A 26,341-nucleotide genomic window follows, 5' to 3' on the forward strand; every position below is an offset into this window, starting at 1 on the left:
AGTCACAATCTGCAAAGCAGAGTCAGTGGGCTTTCTGAAGATTTATTCAGAAAGGAGGTACAGTAAAAATGCACGGCACTAATAAAGAAGAATAAAATACTTGTATGCCAGGGAACACTACAAAGATTCAACGTTTGTCATCACGAGCATGGGAGAACTGACAAGTGAAAGCGGAGTCACCACCTGCCTGGGAATCGATGCCTTCTCTCTGCAGAGCCACGGACACTCCCACAGTTGGGGCCAGGTCCAGAGGGACCGGAGCTAACTTCTGCTTGGCTCGGTTTGGAGGGTCAAGGGTAAAAGCACCTTCTACTGTGACCGGATGCTGGTTAATCTCTGTACTGCCCTTCTTCAGTAATCCATTTAAAGGTATTTCTGTACTGCCAAGTGACTGGTCTCCACAGCAGAGATGGATCTAATAGGAAGGAAAAGTCAAAACAGTGCTTTATATTTCCCCCTTTTCTTTTTTTAAAGACTTGTTTGTTTGTTTGTTTGTTTGTTTGTTTAACATATATGAGTGCTCTACCTGCATGCCAGGAGATGCATCAGAAATCATCACAGATGGTTGTGAGCCACTATGTGGTTGCTGGGAATTGAACTCAGGACCTCTAAAAGAAGTCAGTGCTCTTTACCGCTGAGCCATCTCTCCGCCCCCCCCTTCTTAAATAAACAACATAAACTTAAATAAACAACATAAACTTAAATAAACAACATAAATTTCTGTTTAGTCTCATCAGTAAGCTGTGCTTGTTTTAATATTTAATTAATTGAATATACTACTTTAAATATGCAAATTATACAATAAAATAAGTGTAAATTTAACCAAATGTCTCAAGAACCTTTCTTCCACCGTCTCATTAATTAAGCACAGCTCTTAGAGTCTGCTAGATTTAGGATTTTAAAAACGCAAATAATTTTTGTATGAACCATTCATCAAACATACTGAGTGTTCCTTTTTCTTCATTTTACTTCCAGAAATTGTTTATAAAAGCAAATGGTAAAGAGTAAAAGATGAGAGAAAACCACTGGGAAGACGGCTCTGTTAGTCCATGACAACCAAGCCAGGCCTCAACATTACCACCCCTTAAAGATACCACACACACACATACACACACACACACATACACACACACACACACACACACACATACACACACACACACACAGACACACACACACACATAACTCTTTTGCCCTTTACTATGCTCAAATCTTGGGAGACTACACACTAAAGAACGTAAGAAATTGCTCTATTATTTTCCTCTCATCTTAGCAGTGACAGAATTACAACAGACATATGATAACTTCTGAGGCAGTGTCTTACTCTACACAAAGAGCGGGCTCTGAACTGTAATCTCCTGCTGTGCTGTGTGCTGTCTCCTGTGTGCTGGTGCTGCAGACTGATACAGATGAATGTAACCAGAACTGTATAAAGTTACTGGGGCACCTCCTGGGTGAGACGTTTTTCTAGTTCTTACTGTGTACCATGTGCACACCTCTGTGTGTGTACACACATGAAACAGCCAGAGGAGAGGACTGGGTCCATTTCATCACTTTCCACCATGTTCTTCTGAGACAGGGTCTCTCCCTGAACCTGGAGCTCATGTTTTGTGGTAAGGCTAGCAGCCAGCAGGGCCTGGTGATCATCATGTCTGCCCCCAATGGTGCAATATTACAGGATATGAAACCACTAATAGCTGATTACACAGTGCTGAGACCCAAGCGTGGCTCTGCAGAGTTGGGTAGCAAGGCTAATGCTTTTCTTTAGAAAACTAGAAATGAAGTGCTTCTGGCCTATTTATTGCTACCATAGGTGCGTGCATACACATGTGATATGTGTGTGTGTGTGTGTGTGTGTGTGTGTGTGTGTGTGTGTGTGAGGTTGAGATCAGAGGGACAACTCTGTGCAGCTGGTTCTCTCCTTCCACCTTTATGTGGGTGTCAGGGATTTAACTCACGTTGCCTGGCTTTTGAGGCAAACGGTTTTCCCACTGAGCAATCTCGTCAGCCTTTTAATATTTTTCATATAAGAGAAACAAAGCAATTTCATTTATTTATTCACTTTTAAATGTATTTTTACATTCTGAATTTCATGTGCACGGGTTGTGTGTGTGTGTGTGTGTGTGTGTGTGTGTGTGTATGTGTACATGTGACTGCAGGTGCCCAGGGGCTACAAGAAGACAGGGGACCCCCTGGAGCGGGAGCTACAGGCACCTGGGAGCCCCCTGACATCAGTGCTGAGAAAGGAACTCTGCCCTCTGTAAGGGCAGCAAGCACTTCTAACCACTGAGACAGCTCGCCAGCTCCCCAACAAAGGATCTTCATAACTTTAATGTGCACTAGAAGCAGATAAGCCAATGGTATTGATAAAGAATAAAACCGAAATTACTTTTCCTCAAATTTTAATATTTTATACAGTCTCTAGTTTTCTAGATATCTTGGCTTTAGCAGATATTGGGTTAAATATGTTTAAGGTTTAATACCTCTAATATTCAATACCTCATGAGCCACCCAAAATGCAAAGTCTGCTGACTGAGCTTGGTTCGTAAATGGCTACATAACTATGCATGCTTGTCTCATTACCCTACCGTCCTGCTGATCAAAGCCAACGGTCAGAGAAGACAGCAGACTAACTTCTACTAGTCTCAAGGTCTGAATTTAACCAGAATCCAACTGAAACGTATTTACAAAAACACCTGTGGGCAGGTTTTATAAAACGGTAAATTCTGCCATCAAGCATTCGACCTGTGTACTGACAGTTACCACTTCCCTAACAGTACAGACCCTGCCTGCAGGGTCAGGCTCACCCAGCTCTAAGTACTACCTTGTAATATAGAAGCCGATAACTGATACAGCTCTTCTTAGTAACTCGTGGTAGGTAATGTGTTAACTCCAAAAATTCTGAAGCAACTGTAATTCTAATGACTTCAAGATGTTAATGCCTATACCAAACTGAAAGGGCATAGCCATCTCTACAATGGAAACACAATACAGGTTAGGGATAACCTCGGGTTTATGCACACTGCTTTAAAAACATCTCCAGTAGAAAACAATCTGCAGAGGCACTTACCTGCAGTTTAGAGTGAAGAGCCAGGTACACACGAAGAATCTCCACACTGCTGCGTATACGAACAGATGCCCTCTCGGGCTCAAAGTTTGGGTTGATCAAATCACTGAAAGGCTCGTTTGTAACATCGTTTCCCAGTAAAGAATAGTAAAAGAAAAACTCAGGCTGCCTTTCTGGAAGCTTCATGGTACATGGAATTAACTAAATATAGAAAGAAAAGAGGTTATTAGAATCTAAGGCACTCCAAAAAAAATCTTCCTAGAACGTCCATTGACTTGAAGTATTAAAACTAACCATACAGAATTTTTAAGTCTCTGCTAAATGACCTTTTTTCCTTCTTTCTGGTTAGTTAGTGATGTCTTTTGGTGGTGCCGCTTGGAGCCAAACTGAACCTCTTACAAGTGCCAGGCGAGTACTTTACAATGAAGCTACATCTCCAGTGTTTGGCATTTTGTTGGACATGGTCTTGTTATATAGTACAAGTTGGTCTGAAACTCACAGTCTTCTTGTCTTAGACTCCTGAGTGGTGGGTTCTAAGCATGTTGCATACTGCTTACTTCTATAATTGCTCCCAAATTACTAATCTGATTACTTTTAAATGATTTATTTATTTTCATTTTATGTATGTGAGAGTTTTACCCTCATGTAGATAAATGCACCATTTGTAGTCAGTACCCATGAAGGCCAGAAGAGGGCAATGGATTCCTCAGATTGGAATTATAGGCAGTTGTGAGCCTCCATCTAGGTACTGGAAACCAAACCCAGGGCCTATACACTTGACACTAACCCATTTGTCCAGCCCCTAATATTTGGGGGTGGGAGGAGGTAGAGCAGGCAGTCTCAATATGTAGAGCTGGCTGGTCTGGAACTTGCTATGTAGATCAGGCTGGCCTTGAACTCAGATTTGCCTGCCTCTGCCTCCTTAATACTAGGATTAACGACAAATGCCACACACCCACTACCTAATTTGATAAAATGTGCATCAAACTTGTAGTGCAAGCTGTAATTCTAGTGCTTCTGAGGCAAAGGCAGGAGGATCAAGAGTTCAAGGACATCCACTACTGCAACTAAGTTGGAGGCCACCCTGGGCTGCAGAGACACTGAATAATCAATGAGCTAATTTAACATTTGAAAAGTCCAAAAGAGACGGAAGGCTTCACTGTTTTCCAGCTTCCATTTCATGAATATATGAAAGTTCTTCTTGGAAGGAACCACGGATTTTAAATGAAGCTTTTCTAATTATCACGCCCTTTCATCTGATGCTTATTCTAGTAAAAAGGCTCTACTTTTATAAATGAGAAAATGATAAGTCTTAATCCAAGCTACTCAATAGATTAAAATCTTAGTTTATGCTTTTGATTTTAAAACATAACAAAACACACAAAAATTAGCCAAATTAAGTACTTTGGGAGCAATTCTAGAAGTAAGTAGCATGGTACATTCCTAAAGTCCACCACTCATGAGCCTAAGGGAGGAGGACTGTGAGTTTCAGACTAATGTCTCACAAACACCAAAACCTGGGGATGTAGCTAGTTGTAGGCACTGGACAAAGCATTAGTGGCTGCACACTATTCTAGGAATGTCACGTCTCGGCTGCTAGCCTGTGGCAATATATAACGAAAAGATGGTATTTGTGTTTATGAGATAGGAAACTTCATCTGTTTTGTCTTTTGTTTGTTTCAGTTTTCTGAGTCACGGTGACATGCATCCCAGGCTGACCTCAAACAGAGCCTTCTACCTCAGCCTTCCAAGAGTACAGACATGAACCAGCACACCAGGCACGAGATAAAACAGACTATGAATGTTCAGTAAAACCCTGCTAAGCATTACACTGTGAACGTTTCATGTCTCAATAGGAAATGGCTTAAACACCGTCAGGTATCATAGGTCTTGGTGGGCAATGACACACTGTCATAAAGTGACACTTAAGTAAAATGGATTGCTGGGCTAAAACAAGTTATAGTGTGGCTGGAGAGATGGCTCGGTCGTTAAAGCACTTACTGCTTTTCAGAGGAGCCAGGTTCAATTTGCAGCAGCCACATGATGGCTCACCAGTATCCATAGCTCCAGTTGCCAGGAATCTGATGCCCTCTTCTGGCCTTTGAGGGTAGCAAGCACACACGCAGGAAAAACACTGACACCACAGCACTGGACGTCTAACCTTCACTAGATGTGCACTGGTTGTTTTAACCTACATTTTAATGTACTCGAGAGAATTTTAGTCACATGGACTGAGATATGTGATTGTAAAGAACACTAATTCTGGAGAAACCTTCAGAAAATGACATTATTGTTTTGTGTCTCCTTTTGTTTTAGTGAAGTTGAAAGGGAAGAATATCGTAACACAACAGTGCTGACCACAGCGCTGGCTGAAATAACTGGACAGTATCTGGAGGAACACACATTAGTCTTAACAATGATTACCTCAGGGAAGTTTAGTTAGGGAACTATTTCTTTTCTTTCATGATGAAAAACTGATATTAAAAAAAGTTGTATTACAGTGGCTTTTATTTTTTCATAGTATGTTTAACTTCCAAGTAATACCTACTACAGGCAGAGAGAGGGTCTTTTAGGAATTCTTTGACATCCTAGAATTCAGGCACAAGATGCCATTCAAAGCTTTCAAGACTTCATGGTTAACCTTACAGCAGTGAACAAGCTGCCCCTGTCTCTGCACTCTTGCAGAAACCCTCCCAGCGGCTGCCAGGCTCTGCAAAGAGACTTTAGTTTGAGCTGAGTGCTTTCTCCCTGCCTTTGAATTAAGTGCTGAGAGGAAAACACTAAGTGTCTTGGTTTCACCCAAAGAGAAACAATGTAACCAGTGAGCAATCACAGCCACCTTTTTTCCTATTCCCAGATATAGAAAGTCACAGATTTGCTTCCTGCTACCATACAGGCCACTTGCTGCCACGGTTCCCTGTCCTTGCTGCCACGGTTCCCTGTCCTTGCTGCCACGGTTCCCTGTCCTTGCTGCCACGGTTCCCTGTCCTGATGGCGCTATCCCTCTGGACCTGTTGCACCCAAAGACATTCTTCTTCCACAGTGGTCTTGCTTACAGTTTTATCACAGCAACAGAAAAGTAGCAAATGGAGGGCTGAGAGAGGCTCAAGAAAACACACCCATTTTGATGCTGTTCACTACGTAAGAAAGTCCTCTGATTCTGACACAAGAACATACTATCTTCTGCTAGCATCCATGACAACAGGCTAACATTTGTAAGTATACACACAATAAAATATAATCCCCAACCCAAATGTTCCTGACATTGCTAATTTCATCAAACAATATATTATTCAAAAGAGCCATTGTAGAATTCCTCTTCCTTACTCCTCACAACGCCACATACACAAGTACAAACACTGTCGCTTAACCCTGGAATTGCTCTATTCTCTTGTTGTCAAGATGTTGAAATCTACAGAAAAATACTTACTGGTGTGAAAACATTGCAAACATTTTTATACTTTTTAAACAACGTGTATGAGGGGTGTGAGTCCACGTGTGGGAATGTGCATGCGAGTACAAGTGCTCCCAGAAGACAACTGTGACTTCAAACACTCGATAAAAGCCATTAGTCCGAGGGAATGTCTTACCTGTTCCAACTGGGTGGCAAACGCTATAGTCACCGACAAAATAAAGGGGTCAGTACAATGCTCCGCTGGTCCAATCTGATGGTAGCCTCCTTCCTCATTCAATACTGCAACAATGTCCTTTGGGTCAACTCCTGCCAGGCTAGCAAGAACTACACAGACAAACACACAACTACATTAGACGGTACCTTCCCAGTGGTCCTGAATTCACTGTTACCCAGTCTGGCCTGGAACTTACTATGTAACCTAAGCTGGCCTTGGGTTCACAATTGTCTTATCTTAACTTCTCATGTGCTGGAATTCAGGCCTGTGCCACAAGACCTGGCCCATTGTACACATCTGGAAACTTGCTATATGGACTTAATTAAGAAGTTGGCCATTTTCAGGAGCACAGTATTGCAAAAGGTTTCCTTTCATTGTTTCCTAGGCAGCTTTAACTTTATTTTTATGTACATAAAAACAATATTCTTAAGTAAAGTATTTTAAAATTACTGGACAGGCCACATTGAAAAGGAATGTGGCGTAGGTTTCTTTATGAACTTATGAGCTCTGAAGTGAAGAATATGGCTGAGAGAGTGAGCAGGTGAATGAACGAAGACCCGGCATGTTCCATACAGACACAGTGCATACCAGACCCAGGAGCAAGCTCAAGTTAATGAAGCCAGAGGACCCAGGGCTGAGGAGGCTTATAATCCCAAATACTGGGGAGCAAATGGACTCGATGGCCAAGGCCTGCCACCCGAAACAGGGCTAGTTTCCAGCCAGCCTGGGCAACTAGGGTACTATTTCCAAACAAAAATGTTGGTGACAAATGCTGATGGCACAGCTACTCAGCAGGACGCCTACCCAACACTTTGAGGCCCATGTTCACTGCCATTATTAAAAACAAAAGCAAAGACCTGAGACAAGAGTGGCAGATCACTGAGTGAGGACTGATGACCAGAAAGAGCGGTGGCTGGAGAGACAGGGACAGCCCTCAGCCCTCAGAGTTTAACAATAAGGGAAAACCATGAAAAGGGATTGAGGGGAGACCAATATAGTCAGTGTGAAAAGACCAGATAGGTTCAACGGTCTGCAAACTGATTAACGATGGAAAAAGAAAAGGACATACACAAGACTAGAACTGGATAAGCGTGCTGGGGGCTGCAGAAGAGCAGGCACACTCGGTGCTGCAACTGCACGAACAGCAGGCAGACAGTGGGACTGTGTCACGCACGGCATATGAAAACCTGCATGCTCACACCTTCAGCAAGCAACCCCTCTCCTTTAGTGGTTCACAAAGAAATGTGTTCCTGTAGCACTGGCTGAGAGCAGCCTCTGGTTAGGAGCAGACACACAGGCCAGATGTTGAAATCCCAATCCCAGGGTCATTTACTATCTGTATCAGAAAACTGAATGTTCTTCAGTCTCCATTTTTCCTTCCACAAAGCTTTTATGTGGTTGTTGAAGATCCAATTAAATTCTGAAAGCGAAACACTCAGCATGATATTGGGCGCTCCAGCTGCTAGCTCATGGGATAATGACATTTGGATGTTGAGGCAGAAGAACTGCTAAAAATCTGGTGGTCAACCTGGGCTACTCAGTGAGTACTACACTTCAGAAACTATCTCAAAACAACAGAAGAAAAATAAACAGAAAGCACAAGGTTTCTCATGGCCAAGAACGCAGCTGTCAGTATGGGAATAAGGATAAATCTGTGACACAGAAAGGAACTAACAGTGCTGATGTGAATACACACTATACAACGTCAAAAACATATGGACAAATGTATACTAATAGGTATAGTAGTTCATGTGTGTCTCTTCCAAAATTCAGGTGCTGAAACTTAATGGCAATTGTGATGACGGCCGTAAGATCAGCGTCTCAGGCTGGACAGATGCTTAGGAACATTGGCTGGTTTTGCACAAGACCTGGGTTCAGTTTCCAGCAGCCACCACAACTGTCTAGAGCTCCACTTCCAGGGGATCCATGACCCCTTCTGAAAGCTGAGCACACTGTACACACCTACACACAGGCAAACACTGATACACAGAGAAATACAATTTTTAAAAAGCAGCAGTGTCTTTATGAGGTAGTGAAGTCAAGACAGCTCCTTAGGAATGGGACGCGCTGTGCTCATTAAGGGACTTGACAGAGGGTGTGCACTTCTTGCCTGTGGCCTTCTGTCATAGGAAGAACATCAACAAGACCAGCATCAGATACTGGTGTCTTCTCAGACATCCAAGCCTCCAGAACTGTGAGACACTTCTGTTCTTTACACATTACCCATTAGCACAGGATAAGACTATTTATGTACTTAAACGCATATATTTACGCACGTGCACACATTACATAACTTTGTCTACAAAATGGACCTGAGAGCAATAATGAAGTAACAACTGGCATACTTAACGCCTGAGCTTTTACTCCTAAACATTTTTAGTAAGAGGAAGTAGAGATCCTTAGAGGAATGGATGGACAAGAGCTGAAAGACAAATAATACAAAACAAAACCAGAACCCCTTCCTGTGCAGAAACTGTGACTCCAGTGGTATGACACCTGAGAGGCAAAGCCACACAGACGGCAAGAAAGATCAGCAGCTGTCTTAGTACCTCTTCTGTTACTGCATCACAATACTTGAGACTATAAGTTAAAAAAAAAAATTTACAGTTCTCATGAACAGCCTTGTTACTAAGACCCTTATTAATGGGAATTCTTCAGGTCCTGAGGCAGTACAGGGCATATGACTTCAAAGATGGCCCCACTCTAATGATCACTAACTCACTCACCCAGTAATGTAAGAATCCATTAGTCCATGAACAGAATTAGTCCATTCATAAAGGCAGAGTCCTACAGTCCAGTTAGTTCTCAAAGGACCCAACTCCAAATTCTATCAGGATCTTAGAAATTAAGTCCCTGTTACCTGAACTATCCTCTGGGTGTACCTAAACCAAAACTAGGACCTGTGGAAAGGGAAGGCTGAACAGGCAGAGCACAAAGGACACCCAACAGTGAACCTCTTCTAACTTCAACTACATGGGGTACATGGCATCACCCCAAAAATCCCAAACAATGAACAACACCAAAAGTGAAATCTTGTCCAGAGAGATGGCTCAGCAGTTAACAGCACTGGCTGCTCTGGCAGAAGAGCAGGGTTCAGTTCCCAGCACCCACATGGTAGCTCCTAACTATAATTCCAGTTCCAGGGATCTAATACTGTCTAAACTCTACCAGCACCAGGCACACATGGAATATATAGACATACATGCAGACACACCTTTGCGTGTGTATGTGTGTGCTGTGTATACTGACATCCAGTGCAAACTGGGCTTCTGGTGAGAATGCACCAATGATGTTTCATTGATTGCACCACCACCGAGTGCTGAGTTGTAATGGGCAAGCTGCTCTGTGAATACACACTGAAGGCACGGGGGACATTCTGTACTCTCCAATATTTCTACGATGCCAAAGTGTGCCAGGTATGTTGGTGAGTGTCTCTATCACAGTCCTTGGCATGCAGAGACAGGCAAATCTCAGTGAGTTTATACACACATACATACATACATACATAGATACACATGTAGTTTTGTTAAACTGCAGTCAAATAATAAACATTACATTGGGGCTTTCCTTAACTAATTCTGGAAAGAAACTTTTTCTAAGTAACAATTTTTAAAATACAACATTCTCTGTTCTAATACCTATAAAGTTAAGAAAACAGGCTTTCCCAAGTTCTAAGATTTGTAAATAAGAGCGAACCTCTGTCGTCAAGTGCTACATGTTACCTGTGCCCACCATACTGTGTCTGCCTGACACACGGGCTGACCCGGGACATCACCCTTCCTAAAGTGAGTGCACAGAGGAACTTGTGCAAGAAAGTCTTTATGAGAAGATGCACACAACTACATGCGGCAGTGCACGCCTATAACCCAGACAACCAAGAAGCTGAGGCAGGAGGATAAGGAGCACAAGACCAGCCTCAGCTACACGGTGAGGGCCAGACCAGCTGGTCTGCTTGAGACCCTGTCTCAAAACAAACAAACAAACAAACAAACAAACAAACAAACAAACACAGCGAAACAACAAACCCACCAGAGGCAGGGGATGTACAAACCTTTCCCATCCCGAGGCGGGGCTGCTTTTGCTTTATAATTATCCACCTGGGCCTTTGTATCTGTCTCCAAAGTGAGGCTGATCTGCACCTCGGCCTTGAACTTGGTGTATTTGTTACTCAGCAGCTGGTACCATTTGGGAGCCTGCACGACAAAGCAGAAAGCACACGATGTTCACAGAGTAAGTACTCAGAATGTTCTTTGAGGTTTTCACTTTTCCCCTGCAGCCTTCTCAGTACTTTTCCCCTCTTAAGGAAATATAAACCCAGCATATGGTGGCAGAGCCTTTAATCCCAGCACTAAGGAGGCAGAGGCAGGCAAGTCTCCGAGTTCTGAGTCAACCTGTGAGCTCCAGGATGCCCAAGGCTCCACAGTGACGCCCTGTCTCAGAGAACAACAACATTTCTTTTCACATTTTCTTCAAAAGAAATTAATATTGATTAGGAAGCCATCAACTACATTTCCCTTCAAGAAACATACTGAAGTGTTTAGACAGTCTTCTCTGTTCCCATTCCAACACTTTGTCAAGTAAATATCACAGGGGAGAAAACGATACACATCCATTTTCAGTCTTCTGTCTCCAATATCATGCCATCCATCAATGGCCAAAGCCTGTTATCATCTGTTCCCTCAACTCCTTTGCTCAGTGCTGCTATTAGACCTCTTCTTTGTACTCTGCCTTGCTTATAACAACTAAGAAAATGAAAATATTATGACTTGTGGTGCTCTGAGTAGAAATGGCCCCCACAGGCTGATATACATTTGAATGCTTAGTCACCAAGGAGTGGAACTATTTCAAAGGACTAAAAGGATTCGAATGTGATCTTACTGGAGTATGTGTGGCCTTGTTGGGAACAGGCGTGACCTTGTTAGAGGAAGCGTGCCACCGGGATGGACTCTGAGGTTTCAAAAGCCCATAGCAAGCCCAATCTCACTCTCTTAACCTGTGAAACAAGAAGCAGCTCTCAACTGCTTCTCCAGCACGGTGCCTGCCGTGCTGACATGCCTGTGACCATACTCCCCAGCACAGCGGTCATGAACGAAGCCTCTAAGCCTGTAAACAAGCCCCCAGTTAAACATCTTCCTTTATAAGAGTTGTCACAGTCTCTTCACAGCGTTAGAACTGTGACTAAGACACTACTAACAAATAGCATAAAATGTTACGGAAAAGGCCCTGTTCTGCATCATGACCCATTTACTGGGCAGACACTCACAACAAAGGCCTTCTAGGGTGTGGCAGCCTATACTACCTGACTAACCCAAAGACAGCACCCTCAGCATTTCCAGTGCCCAGACCAGCCAGAACACATGGCTCAAGCCAGGAAAAAGTGTGCCACGGGTGCAGGAACCAGTCAGCAGGGGTGCCATTTCACACCTATACATACATTTAAAAAAATTAATATAGCTGGCACATGACTATCTATGTGTAGCACGTTAAGTTGCTGAGGCAAGAGTACTAGAAGTTCAAGGTTAACCTTGGTCCACATGCTTGTCCTTAAATGAGTTATTGTTTCCAACTACTATAAAACCTTTAGGTCCTGTTTTAAAGAGCCTACTATAATATCATAATGATATTATTATGGCAATATAAGAAATATTAGATTTATAAAAGCCTGAAAAAGACATATTAATAAAAAGGAAAACATAAGGCAAACCTGAAATCTCGGCTCCTTAGGAGGCAAGGCCTACAGGGTAACTCAGAGTAAGAAGTAAGAACTACAGATACAGCTCAATATAGGACCACGTCTAGCACAAAAGAGGCCCTAAACTTCACCCCTGAGACCCAGGGCAGAGCCTGAAGCAACATCAATTGAAACCTACTCAATGTTTTTATCAGAACAAAAGACATTTTCTATTTTGGTACAATTTTGTTGGTGCTCTTTTGGGGGGTGGGGGTGGGGTGTGTTGTTCAAGATAGGGTTTGTCTGTGTAGCTTTTGTTGTCCCAGAACTCACTCTGAAGACCAGGCTGGCCTCAGACTCACAGAGATCCACTTGCCTTTGACGCCCCGGGCTGGGATTAAGGGTGCACCACCACTGCCAGGCTCTGGTGTCTGGTTTGAGGAGCGAAGATGCCAAGAGGAGTGTGACAAGGCAGCCCAAGGCTTCTTAGTACTCACAGGCACAAGCCAACACACCAGGGCCAGCCTGCTGCTCCTTCAAACTGTCTCTAAAAAAATATTTATTTTGGCTTGACACAGACTTTTAAACGTCAGATTTTAGGGGCTACTTTGCAGAAGGCCAGGTCTTAGTATATATGCAGTCCAAGATGACCTCAAACTTGTAATCCCCCTGCCTCAGTCTCAAAAGTACTGGAGAGTATCAAGCTTCATAAGGAAGGTTAGGGAAAACAGCATCCTGAGCTGGAGTTAGTAGACACATCTGAGTAACACAGCTCCAAGGATACAGAGCTAGAAAGCAAGGGGACCAACCAGGGCGTTGTGATAGCCACGGTAAGAAACTACAGTGGCTTAGAAGGGACAGCAGCTGGGAAAACGCAGAAAAGATCACAAGTGCACAAAATCACCTGTACCGATGGCTAAGGAGGGAGCAGAGGAGTGTCCAGGAGACTTCTGGACTTAGGACTTGGGAAACAGAGAGGGGCGAGGAAAGTTCACTGACCCGAGGGTCCCACCGCAGGAGGACAGCCTCTAAGAGAAGAGCCCAGCCTCTGCCGTGGGGGGCAGTTCCTTTTACACAGGTCTGAGCTCCAGAACAAGTTTCCTGGAGAAAGATGGCTCACAAGAACAAGTGAAAGGTTGGAATTTTCAAATCCAACACATTTGAAGCTAGAGTCTACACTCATCTTGAGGCTGTGACTTGATATTCTGTTCTTTCGTATGGTATTTATTTAATCAACTATTTATCATCATAATAAACAAAGCCAAAAGGACCATACCTGCTTTGTCTCTTGAGCTGTTCTTAAGTCCAAAACAATGTAGCCTACGGTTTCCTTGGCAGAAGTCTGCGGGTCCAAGGCAAAGCACTGGAGTTTGATCGGCGTGCGCTGTAACCTGCAGTGATGTCCGTGGGAAACAGTGAGGCTTTCCCAGCTTAAGCCAGCTTTCTCCAAGCCGCAAGATAACTGTATCCTCCAGATCACACCCTTGGTGGGCCAGCTGTGTCTACTCTGTATTTTCTAAACGATCCCTTACCTGGGAAGAACTATTATTTTCATCTATTTATCTGTATACCAACTAGGTCAACCAGGTTCTTCCTACACCACTGTGATAATTAATAACCAGTCCTCTGCAAGTCAGAAAGTATCATGTTTAAAAATGACAAAAAATTTGATTTTTCTTATACAGTACTGTTCCATATAAAAGATACATATTTGCTTCCAGCTTTCTTTGTAGCTAAAAAAAAAAAGTAAACTTCATAATTAAATGTCACAAAATCTAACTACTAAGATTTAGTAATACAACACTTGGCAATGATCTGTACGATGACAGTGACTGGTACAGTGTGGTCTTTTTGGGGAATCTGGGAACCCCTGTTCCAGCTCATGCACAGAGCTGAATAGAGGCTGGCATCACTGAGCCAATGGAGTCACTATTTAACTCCACTTAGCACAAAATCCACTTAGGAATTCTTAGCCTAAATAACCAAAGGGCTGTATCACATGGTGCTTAGACAATTACATCGCATAATAGAACTCAGCCTAAGCAAATATTCTGAATGCCAGTAAAAAGACAAAACCTTAACATTCATTAAGAATAGACCTTCAAATAAATTTATGTTCTAATCCACCAATAAAAGCAATAAGAATTCTTGAATTTTGCTAATTTTCTGTTCTGATTTGATTTAGTACCAAAGTGATATGGGAGTTTTGATGGTGGTAGGTTCTTTTCTTTTTTCTGAGACAGGGTTCTATGTAGCCCAAGCTAGCCTTGAACTCTACCCCCAAAGTACTGGGATTAGAGGCAAACCATATTATCTTATGCCCAGCTTTTAGAATTATATTTTTAATCATTTAATAAAAGTACTGTGGTTATTGATGTTTCTAGCCATGAAGTTCATTTAAAAATGTACAATCTAAGTACAGTTGAGGTGGGAAGCCTCGCCCATGTGGGTGGCTCCATGCCCAAGCCGTGTGTCCTGAATGTGTAAGAGCTGGGAGGGTAAGGTGAGCACAAGCATATATGCATCAATGCACCACTATGCACTCCACTGTGCGCCCCACTGTGCGCCCCACTGCAGATAGAATGTGACTGACCGCCACAAGCTCCTGCAACCCTGACTTCCCTACAACGATGTCAGTAGCGTGAATTGGGGACTAAGTTACCCTTTCTCCCTTAAGTTGCTTCATGAGGGTGCTTTATCACAACACAAAGTCAAACCAAGAAAGACCCTGTCTCAAGAGCAAAAATACACACAAAACAAAACACCCAATAAATGTGATGATCACTATAACCAGGAGGTTATAAAACATAAAAAGCTATGAGAAAGGACAAAGACGCTGCCACAGTGCAAGCAGCCTCACCGGTGCTGATGAAGGACTTTCCTGTCAATCTCCCAGGCTAGCTCAGTGGCAAATTCTGGCTGGTCAGTATGGTCAACAGGATCAGTAGCCAGCTGCTCCCCATCAAACTTTGCTTCCACCACAAGCAGATGCTTTGGACGTTTGGGGAAATGGCGACCTGGTGAAAGAATACACACACATACAGAAACCAAAGAGGATCACTTGTCGCATGTTTTAAATACTGAGGTCTGCTACAGGGAGCTGACGGGCCGGCATGTTGCATAAACTATCTCTCAAATGCATCTACACTTACTTTCATAAATTGGAAGCTGTAATTTAGCAATTATTGCTTCTCCAGCACTATGTGACTATGAATCACTGCAGAGATCCAGTGGGTCTAGGTGGGCCTGAAAGCCTGCATTTCTAACAGGTTATCAGGCCCTACAGCAAGAGTGCACCCACTCACTTGCTCACAGATCAGTACATTAAAAGGGAGATAAACAAATGGTAAGATAAATGGCTTCAAAAAGAATAAAACAGGTACTTGTCCTAAAAAGAAAACCATGGGCCTACGAGGGAGAAAATTTCAAAACTGGAAGAAAGTGAACAGAGAGTAAGAATTGCTAACCCTCCTGCACAGAGTCAATAACTGTGGCCTCCACTCTGCTGAGAGAAGGGAATTATAGCCACTATCAAATAAACATCTCACACACACACACAGTTCTTGGTTGGAATTAAATGGTAGAAAAGACCAAATTTGTCGAGTTGGTGGTGCACACAGACAACCCCAACACTTGTTTAGTGGAAGCCAAGAGCCTGGATGACGAGACCCCAGAACAAACCCTAAGCAGGGTCTGTGGGCAGCAGAAGCTGAAAAGGAACTGCACCATGTGGAAAAGAAGCACTGCAGCAAGACACACACATGCCACCGCTGTGACCCAAACACCTACCACCCACAAGTCACCCTGTGACAAACACAGGCTTCCCATCAAAGAGAAAGTAAAACTGGAGTGCCAAGGTAAGGGACAACATATTTCCAAGACTGTGCCAATGTGGTGTCCAGAAGATGGCCAAGGGAGAAGTCCATCACTGCCACCCAAACCAAGAGAGGCAACTATCGCAGCGCCCAGTTCATCGTGAGAACTTCAACAATCAGACACAAAAGCAATGCTCTGGTTTTAAGGAAGAAAGAAAAGGACCCCGACTGTAGCCTTAGGAGTGTCGGATGAGGGACTAGAGAGACGGGGAGAAGCAAGCTTGCTGCTCGAGTGTGAGGACTGGAGTTGGGAGGAACAAGCCAGGCAGCCTGTGACATAAATGCAGCTCCCAGAGCATCAGCTGAGAGACACCAGGATCACTGAGGGAGCCTGTCTCCAAGCTTCAGGGAGAACAGGTAGAGTGGTTGAGGAGGTGACCAAAACTGGCTTCTGGTCTCTAAAGGCATGAACAGGTATGCACACACTCACACAGATACAAAAGTAAATAAATAAATCTAAAAATGTCCTTTAACAATGGCCGCCTGAGGCTCTTGCTTTAAACTCTGCTGGTTAGGGTTTTTTTTTTTTTGTTTTTTGTTCTTTGTTTTTTGTTTTTTGTTTTTTTTTGCCAACTTGCCATAAGCTGGAGTCATCTAGGAAGAGGGACCCTCAATGGGGAAAATGCCTCCATCTGATTAGCTTGTAGGTAGGTAAGTCTGTGGGTCATTTACTTGATTAATGACAGTTGTGATGTGGGCTGTGCCACCGCTGGGCAGGCGGTCCTGTATTGTACAGAAGAAAGCAGGCTGAGGAAGCCATGGGAAGCAAAGCAGTAAGCATCATCAGTCCTCCACGGACTGCTCCAGTTCCTGCTCTGACTTCCCTCAATGATGACCTGGGATTGGGATGCAGGATGAGATAACCCTTTCCTCCCCAGGCTGCCTTGCCTTTATCACAGCGAGGAGGCAGACAACAGAAACCTTGCGTGTCTATCCTGGAACCCAGCGTGCAATGGTTCTGCTCCACGTAGAAATCCAGGTCCTTTCAATAAGAGACATTTCTAGGAATGTAGCTAAGAAATGCTAAGTAGCTCAATGTAGCCAGAGTCCTGGGGATATAGGACACCTAAAGGGTGAGCAGACGTTCTTAACAGGAAGGGCCACGTTTACTCTAAGAGTGTAGTAACCCCTTAGAACTCTGGAAAAATGAAGACAGTATCTATGGATGAGAAAGACGATTGCCAGGTAGTTGTGGGCAGCAGCTATTTCTGGAAAGGAAGGAAATGTTAGGAAAACAGACTGAGTCCATTACTACAGGTTAGGGGATAGTAAAGGTCTGAACCCAGGCATGCAGTGGAGACTGTGTATGTAACACCAAAAATAAAATCAACCCTCGGGAATCCTTTGGAAGACAGGGACAGAAAGAGATGGCAACGAATCCTGGGTGCCCGGGTTCAATGTAAACACTAGCAGGGCTGGGGAGAGGACCTTATGCCAATTTTAAGTGTGTCTGTGGTGACAACCTAACCGACATCCCTGCCTCCTGGTTCTCTTTTCTGAATACAACTCACAAACCGAACAGGAGTCAAGTTCCTTTCTCTAGGTGGGACGACAGCCACGGACACTTCCCTTAGAATAACACTCCTTGGCTTCCGAGGTCCTCCAAAGCCGATTCACTCTGGTTCGTTCTGACCAAGTACAATATTCCTAAATACTCGCCATCCTCTTGCGGCCTCGGTCCACCCACCGTGTTCACTCTCATTATCCTGGCTGATCTAGTCACCGGAAATAACTTTCTTCTACCCTTGTCTGTCTAGGGCTTAGGAAAGAAGCTACTTCGATTACTGCTCCTCCTGCCACACCCACGTTTATGGTCTGCACCACGTTATTATTATAGTGTAGCCCAACATAGGGTGTCTTGCACACTAATTTGTTCATCCCAAGTAAAACAGACCCCTATGTCACCGAGGACAGAAAATCACTACAATTTTTTTTTTCACAGAGAAGTTTCTAAATTTAACAGCCTCTATCAACCAATTAGAAGTCAACGAATTGTTTCAGTCTGGGGGGGGGGGTGTTTATTTGGGTGTTTTGTTATTTGTTTGTTGGGGTGAGGGGTGCAGGAAATCACCAGCAGACCAGGTTGCCCTTGACCTCACAGAGATTATTAGCCTGCTCTGAGCCATCTGAGTGCTGAGATTAAAGGCCCGAGCTGCCACCACTCCCTGCTCAATCTTGTATTTTTAAGCAGTAAAGAAACAATTATTATTGTCGCTACTGTTTAATAGCTTCTGGCCAATTTCTTATTCCAAACTCAGAAACTATTTTTACAGGTTTTTTTTTCCTTCCCTCTCCTCAAACACTATCAGACTTCTCCTGAGGGGAGAAGGGTTGAAGCAATCAACACCTGTGGCTAAACACTCAAGAATCCTCACACTGATAACCTGTTCCAGTTTATGAAACCCCACTTTGCTGCCATCAGCTAACGAGGCAATATTTGTTGAATGAGTCTGAGAGCAAAGCAGAGCTTCTTTTTCCACACCTTAAGTGCTTTTTGCAGCTAGACCATCCATCTGTCCAGCCTTTGTCATCTGACCCATTCCCAATTAGCTCTAAGATCCACATAGCTGCCATCTCCTCAGGAAACCGTTCCCCAAAAGAGGTGGCCATCCCAGCTTGACTCGCTGCCCACTTAACTTCCTCCCTAAGCTTCTAGACCCAGAGCCACCTGCCTTGCCAGGACGGCACCTGACATTCAGTAAGTCCCGGATAAACAAATGCCACTCGCTCGACAAACACGCAAGGCTCATTTAGTACACCTTAACCATGGTTAGCACCCGCGGTAGGCCATCGAGACATGTAAAGGGAACAGTCACGGCAACAGATCTGGAATGGTACAAAGCTTGTATTAAAGTCAATGGCAAAGTTCTTACAAATGGCATTAGCGGGGACTGCGGAACAGAACTTGCTTTGCAGGCACTTTTAGCTCGGATATAGAAGCCATCGACAGGCTGCTTGTGATGGAGATCGGTTTTTTTCCTACATTCTCTGGGGCTACAGCTAAGTCACGCTAAATATCACTTATCCCTAATAGCACTCCGGTTCCCCGGAGAGATGTTTAAATCAATTGCCTAACAGACCTCGCTCCGTGCAACTGAAACAAGTCTTCGGGGACCACAAAAGCAGAGATGACAGGGTTCGTAAGGTTAACAAAGCTCCGGTCACACATTACTCTGCTGAGGCTCGGGAAACAGCAGTTGTAAAAAAAAAATTTTTAAACCCCGAGGCCGCTCACCTTCGAGGATGGATACGACGATGAGCAGTTGGTCGGACTTGGGGACCATGGTCTCGGCGGCAGGGTCTGCAGGAAAGAAGCGGAGTTGAGATGCGCAGGCCGGCCCCGCTCCCCGGCCCGCCGCCCAGGCCCTAACCCAGCCCCGGCTCGGCGAACGCCGCTCCGCTGCCTGGCCCTGCCGCCCCACAAGCCCGCCAGCCCGGCACCTTTTTGCCGCCTGCTAAGCCGCTATTCAAACGCCCCGGCAGCCGCAGCGGACGCCGCCGCGCCCCGCTTCCGCTTAGCAACCAGGCCCGCAGGCCGAGAGCCCGAGGGAGGCTGGAGGACAAAGGGTGATAGAGACCAGGGCGGTCGGGGATAGAACGTCCATCAGCCGCCTTCACCTCCCGCCCTTTGACGCGCTTTCCAAGAGCCCTGGGGAGATGCGGCTGCATTAGCCCGCAGCGTCGCCTGCTGGTCGCATGCGGGAGGGCAGGAGACTTGAACCACCACCCCCTCCCGGGTCACAGGCCGCGCAAGCGCACCAGTGCTCTAAACGCTTCCTGGTCCTGCGTCATTTGGATCTTTAAAAGAGTAGGAGGGCAGTGTGTTTTGAGCCTTATGCTCCGCTTTAATCTAAGAAATGAAACAATAGCGTTTTTTTCTTTTTTAAATGCTAGTTCTCAGGCACCTGGCGTCAACAGAACTGAGTGCATTGTCACCAAAAATAATAATAAGAAGAATGGCCAGAGTGTGAACCTGTTCATGTTCAGCACTTCCACTGTTTGTCCTATGAAAACAAGTAGCGTCAATACGGTAGTTACTGTAACCGCTGGCGCTGACGTAATCTCTCCCAGATTAAGCTGTACCCTAGAAACACTTCCAAAAAAAGAGAGAGAGAGAGGAAAAAACATTGTCACGTGGGCGAGAATATTTAAAGAAGTAGTTTCTACGCAGACATAGTAAATTTGCAAAATCAAGGCCAAAAGTTAAGGCGTGGGAGTGCCCTGAACCCACATTTCCCTTTCCGATTTCATTTGGGGGAGGGGGGCGGGACGGGGGAGGGATTAGATGTATTTTGAAGCTTATCTAACTTAAAACCTAAAAAGTGAATCTGTTAGAGCCATCGTGGACTCTGTTAGCGTTAAAATTTGCAAGAATTCCGCCCGGAAAGTCAAAAGTAAAACACCATGACAGGTAATAGGGCAAAACAATAAAATAGCTGAAGTGAGATCTCACGAAGTAGTGGACTAAGTGTGCCGACACCTGCTGCTTTCTTGCTCTGTAGACCTAGAAGATGTTTTGAGAACAATTATAATTCAATCTCTGAGCCCTGCTACTATCTTGTGCACTGCTGTCTTTCTCTTCTTTGTCTACAAAAGAAAAGGATATTAGGACGGAGCTAGCTGGGCTTGGTGGCGCACGCCTTTAATCCCAGCACTTGGGAGGCAGAGGCAGGCAGATTTCTGAGTTCGAGGCCAGCCTGGTCTACAGGACAGCCAGGGCTACACAGAGAAACCCTGTCTCAAAAAAAAAAAAAAAAAATCTAAAATTAATCAAATGAAGGCAGGTGTGTGTGTGTGTGTGTGTGTGTGATGCTCTTCCTTGAGTTCTTGTAGTAAATTTTTTGATCTAGCTCTCTTTTCAAAACATATTGCTTGTGTGTGTGTGTGTGTGTGTGTGTTGTGGGGGCACACTTAGAGGTCAGAGGACAACTTCTGGAAGTCAGTTCTCTCCTACTATGTGGGATCCTCGGGATCAGACTCAGGGTGTCAGGTCAGGCGTGGCAGCAGGTGTCTTTGCTTGCTGACCCACTGCAGTAGTGGTTCAGCTCTCTGCTGCAGGATTTCCTCCCTAAACCTCTTTTGTGAGGTCCCCTCACTGAAGTTGCTGAAAACTGACCAGCATCATTTGCACAGTGCCTTTATTTTTCACAGAGTGTACAAAATTAATGATATGGAAGTTGCCCTCTACAAATGGGCTGTAATTCCATCATCATCTAAGTCCATGGTTCCATAATCTAATTCCCCTCTTGTTGTCTAAACAGCAAGAGGCTTCGATTCTAGCATAAAGCATCACATATTAGTTTAAATTCCTCAGAGGAAATTTTATTACAGGCTTATGAAGTACCAATTACTGTAGCCAAATACATAAGAAAATGTTTATAGCATGTGTAAATTGTATCTATTAGACAATGGAAGATTCATCACAGTACCAGCATACAAAGTATACAAATTCAAACCGACAGTGTGTCAGTCTGCTAGCTAATCGTATTAGGAAACTTTCTATTTCTGCAAACAAAAGGACATCTTGGTTCATAGCAAGCCCTTTTTTTTCTATATCTATTTCACATTTTGAATAAACCCTACTTTGTAGTATTTTTCTGTTTTATTTTCAACTTCTATGGCATACTACAGAAGAAATTATAAATTATATTAAAATTTCCTTTCTTCAGTCCATCTCCATGCATATAAACAGCCCAGAGATATATATTTAATAAATCTAAAATGAAATCCCAGGACTAATAAAATTAATACCCTTTATTGAATACCTGCTGTTTGTAAAAATGTGATACCAATACCTGACCTTTGAGAACTGCTTAGAAAACCAGCCTCCATTTGGAAGAAGGAATGAGCTGGGTGTGGAGGCATATCCCTTTGTCATACCAGTACTCAAGGGGCTGAGGCAGGAGGATTCCTGAAAATTCTAGGCCAACCTGGACTGTACAGTGAGACCTTGACTCTAAATCAGAAAGACAACTGCTCCAAGGCTCAGGGCCTGTCACTGAAGAGAGGACAGGACGAGTGAGAGCTGAAGAATAAAGTGTTGTGACATGTTGTGACAGCTGGTAGGACATGGCCATTGGACTTACTGCAGTTATAGTCACACACACTAGACTTCCACCTGGTCAGGACAAGACCAGCCAGCATTCCAGCAGGCAACACTAACTGGACTCAGTGGTCATAGGAGAAAGACAGACAGACAAACAGACAGACAGACAAAAGAAAGGAAGGGACGTGAAGGTAGGGAGGCAGATGTGTTGGGGAGTGTTTAGGCATTTAAAGAGAGAGTTCAAAGTGCGAGCAAATACATTGTTTACATGTATAAAATTGTCAAAAATAACAATGTTCAAGAAAAAGAGGGAGAAAGGAGAAGAGAGGGAGAGTAGGTGGGGGGAGGGGAGGGAGGAGAAAAAACCAAACCTAATTAATAGCGACACAAATAGCCCTTTAAACCTGGATCCTTTACCAATAAATGGGACAATTAAATATGGTGTCTTTAATCTCTTGAGAAAGGGTCACTAATACCCATTTGAGACTGTAGAGCTCAAAAATCAGAAAGTCAGTGTGATGGTTTGTAGATTCTTGGGCCAGGGAGTGGCACCATCTGAAGGTGTGGCCTTGTTGGAATAGGTGTGACCTGGTTGGAATGGGTGTGTCACTGTGGGTGTGGGTATAAGATCCTCACCCTAGTTGCCTGGAAGTCAGTCTTCCACTAGCAGCCTTTGGATGAAGACATAGAACTCTCAGCTCCTCCTGCGCCATGCCGGCCTGGATGCTGCCATGCTCCTACCTTGATGGTAATGGACTAAACCTCTGAATCTGTAAGCCAGCCCAAATTAAATGTTGTTTTTTATAAGACTTGCCTTGGTCATGGTGTCTGTTCACAGCAGTAAAACCCTAACCAATACAGTCAGGTATCAGGAATACCTGAGCTCCAAGTCACAAGACTTTCTGGCTTTGTGACTCTCCCAAGTAATTCTGGTTGGAGCCTCAGTTCTTCCATCAGCAATATAAGGTTAATTTAAGACACTGTTTCTCTGTGTAGCCGTGTCTGTCCTAGAACTTGATTTGTAGTCCAGACTGGACTCCAACTGACAGAGACCCCACTGCCTCTGCCTGCAGAGCATTGAGGTCAAAGGCATGGGCCACACCACTACCCAGCTTAGGTTAATAGTACTTGGGTCTTTTTTTCTTCTTCCCTATGTATGAGTGTGTGGTGTGTATCAGTGTATGCAAGTATGTATACAAGTGCAAATGGACTCGTGTTTGTGAATTGGCTCATAAACAAGCAGCTTGCTAAATTATTGGTCACTTTATCTATTGAGCCAGGGTCTCTAACTGACCCTGGGCTCACCAATTCTGGCTAGTCTAACCTGCCTGGCTTTTATATGTTTGTTCTGGAACTCTAAACATCAGTCCTCTTACTTTCACAGCAACTGCTTTATCCACAAGGCCAGCTGCCATTCCCCCCCCACACACACACAAGATTTTTATGAGGATTAAACAGCATCCTTTCTGGGAGGGGCCCGGGCATAATTTAAAATCTCTGAATGACAGGCTTTCATTTCAAAAGATCATTTGTTATAGTTATCTTCAGATTTCTCTCTCTTTCCAGGTTTACAAAGATAACCAAGTTCTTTATATTCTCTCAACTTGGCTTAGACCTATGTTCTTGGAGGGAATGTCACCTGCACCATCTCACTCTGGCTTTTTATGAAGCCAGAACATCTCAGTAAGTCAAAGCTGGAAAAGAGTGATGACTCAGCAGATCCCTGGACACAGGCGGGACACCACAGCTGTGCAGGAGATGGCTCTTCTCCGGCTGATTGTTGGCACAGGGTTGTTTATCACAGTCTTCCAGTTTTCACAAGAAGTGGGAATTAATAGATTCTTCCGTGAAACTATCCAAATCTTAAATGCTGGGATGAGATTAAGTGTGAAACAGCAACAACCACCACCACCACCACAACAAAATATGTGCTTTGTACAAGCTAGTGACCTCTAGCCCAAATTTCAAGAAGTGCATATCACAGTTAGCACCTCCAGACGCAAAGGTAAGTGTAATCAGGAAGAGATTGCCTAAAACTGGGAAGCAAAGGGCGGAGTGAGTGTGCTGCGGTGGAGAATAGCAATCAACTCCCTTGGTGGAGACTAACAGTCTACTCCCGGGTGGAACCCTAGAGATCGGCACAAAAAAAAAAAAAAAAAAAAAAAAAAAGGAGACACAGATGCTTACCTTAGTCTCAGAAGTCTCTGATTTGAACCAGGATCAACAAATGCACTAGACTTCCAGGATCCTTAGTGACCAGCAAGGCAAAACCTGGCGAGATTTCTCCCAGTACTTGCTCTGGATAGTAAACTCTGTTTCAAGGGCGGGGGAAGCCAGTGATGACAAGGACCAGCTTCCAGCTTAAGTGGAGTTTGGGTTGAATTTAAGGGCTGAGGGAAAGCAACATTTTTGTATGTTGTCCTTGTGGTGTCTGCTTTGTGGGTAATGTTGAGCATGAAAGGGGCTCTGAAACATCCTGTTTGTAGAAGTGGCTCTTTCGAGGGCAGGTGTAAAGGGGAGGGTGAGAGGAGGTCGTCTCTCACTCTGCAGAAGAAGACAGATCTAGGGAAAGTTCTGGATCTATGACAAAGGGATAGAAAATGCAACCTCACGGCATAGGGTCACTGCTCAGTTCGGAGAATACTTGCCAAGCCTGCAGGAAGTTTTGGGTTCTATCCTTACCAATGCATAACAATGGGCACACGAGGAGTTGCTGCACTCTGGAGGTAGAGGCTGGAAGATCAGAAGTTCCAAGGCCAGCCTCTTTATGAAGTGAGTTTGAGTCAGCCTGGGATACATGAAACTCTATTAAACAAACAAACAAACAAACAAACAAGTAAACAACATCAAGGAAGGAAAGAGAAGAAGAGGGGGACGTTATTGAGATGCTACGGTTATGAATCTTAAGGTAAATAAACATCTGGTATGCAGTATAGTTATGGGGTCTCGACCCCCAGGTTGAGAACCACTGCCTTAATCTGTGTCACTACATAAAGACAATTGTCAGGCAAGCCTGATGACCTGCAAGCTCCATCTCCAGAAACCATGTAAAGCTGGATGCAGAGAACCAACACATGAAGTTGACCTCTGACAACTGCTTCATGGCAGCTGGCTCCTATTACCTTGATGAAGAAATATAAACACAACAAAATACAGTCTCGTCAACAGATCCAAGTTAAAGGAACATTTTCTGCCTCATTTTCCTGTAGACACCTTAACACTGTTGACATACAATGCATTCCAAATCTGTGTTGAAAATGACCAAGTCGTTGTGTCACTAGCACAAGTGACAAGGAAATGTAATGGTGTTAGGTTCTGTGATGTTTTGATCCTGCTTGCTTTCCTTTTGACCCCCAAGGCCTAGAAAAGTTCTTGGTCTGCAGCAGACATTTATGATATTCATTTAATAAATGAAAATAAGACACTTGAGGCTACAAACGGATTCTAACCTAACCTGACACAATATATGAGCGCAATCTTCCATTGTAAGTTATCGAATCATAAACCATGTCTTAGTCTATGAATTTCTTTTTTTTTAAAGATTTATTTATTATATATCCAAGAACACTGTAGCTGTCTTCAGACACACAAGAAGAGGATGTTAGATCTCATTATGGATGGTTATGAGCCACCATGTGATTGCTGGGATTTGAACTCAGGACCTTTTGAAGAGCAGTCAGTGCTCTTAACCGCTGAGCCATCTCTCCAGCCCTACGAATTTCTTTAAGACAGAAGGTCATAGTGCCAGTTTGCTACAGGCGAGTAGTAGGGTTTTTTGTTAGCTCATTTGGTTTGGTTTTTATTGGCTTTTTTTCACTTCAATGTTTTCAATTTAGACAGCAGTTTTCCAGAACATTCTCCTTCCTCTTCACTGAACCAACACAGAGCTACCAGGCATTGTAACATTCCCAAGAGTTTCTTCAAATTTCAAATACTAAGGTCCACAGAGTTATCTCGATAATCGGCCTCTGATTCAACACCAGGGAGCTGACTCAATTCTACCATATATCCATTTCCAGGAGCGTTCACTGGCAATTTTTGTTTTTAATTAAA

The 26,341-nt window shown here is 44.0% G+C and overlaps 1 protein-coding gene across 2 annotated transcripts in view; it reads right to left on the minus strand.

Moving 5' to 3' along the window:
* The window catches only part of Cep120 (centrosomal protein 120), a 65,285-nt gene extending 45,370 nt beyond the window's left edge, over positions 1–19,915 (minus strand). Inside the window, exons 1-8 of one of the 2 annotated variants that reach the window (XM_085833691.1) lie at positions 19,684–19,915; positions 19,478–19,543; positions 15,228–15,384; positions 13,644–13,758; positions 10,748–10,889; positions 6,658–6,806; positions 3,071–3,268; positions 188–415 (exon numbers count right to left, since the gene is read on the minus strand). In XM_085833691.1, the coding sequence (XP_085689817.1) occupies positions 188–415; positions 3,071–3,268; positions 6,658–6,806; positions 10,748–10,889; positions 13,644–13,758; positions 15,228–15,384; positions 19,478–19,526 (1,038 nt within the window). In that variant the 5' untranslated portion in view covers positions 19,527–19,543; positions 19,684–19,915. The remainder of the gene's footprint in view (positions 1–187; positions 416–3,070; positions 3,269–6,657; positions 6,807–10,747; positions 10,890–13,643; positions 13,759–15,227; positions 15,385–19,477; positions 19,544–19,683) is intronic. The other variant, XM_021150632.3, reaches the window with a different exon arrangement.
* Between the last annotated feature and the right edge of the window lie 6,426 nt (positions 19,916–26,341).

This window comes from Mus caroli, unplaced genomic scaffold (genome assembly GCF_978045245.1).
Source record: "Mus caroli unplaced genomic scaffold, Mus_caroli_1 scaffold_19, whole genome shotgun sequence".
Classification (NCBI taxonomy): Eukaryota; Metazoa; Chordata; class Mammalia; order Rodentia; family Muridae; genus Mus; species Mus caroli.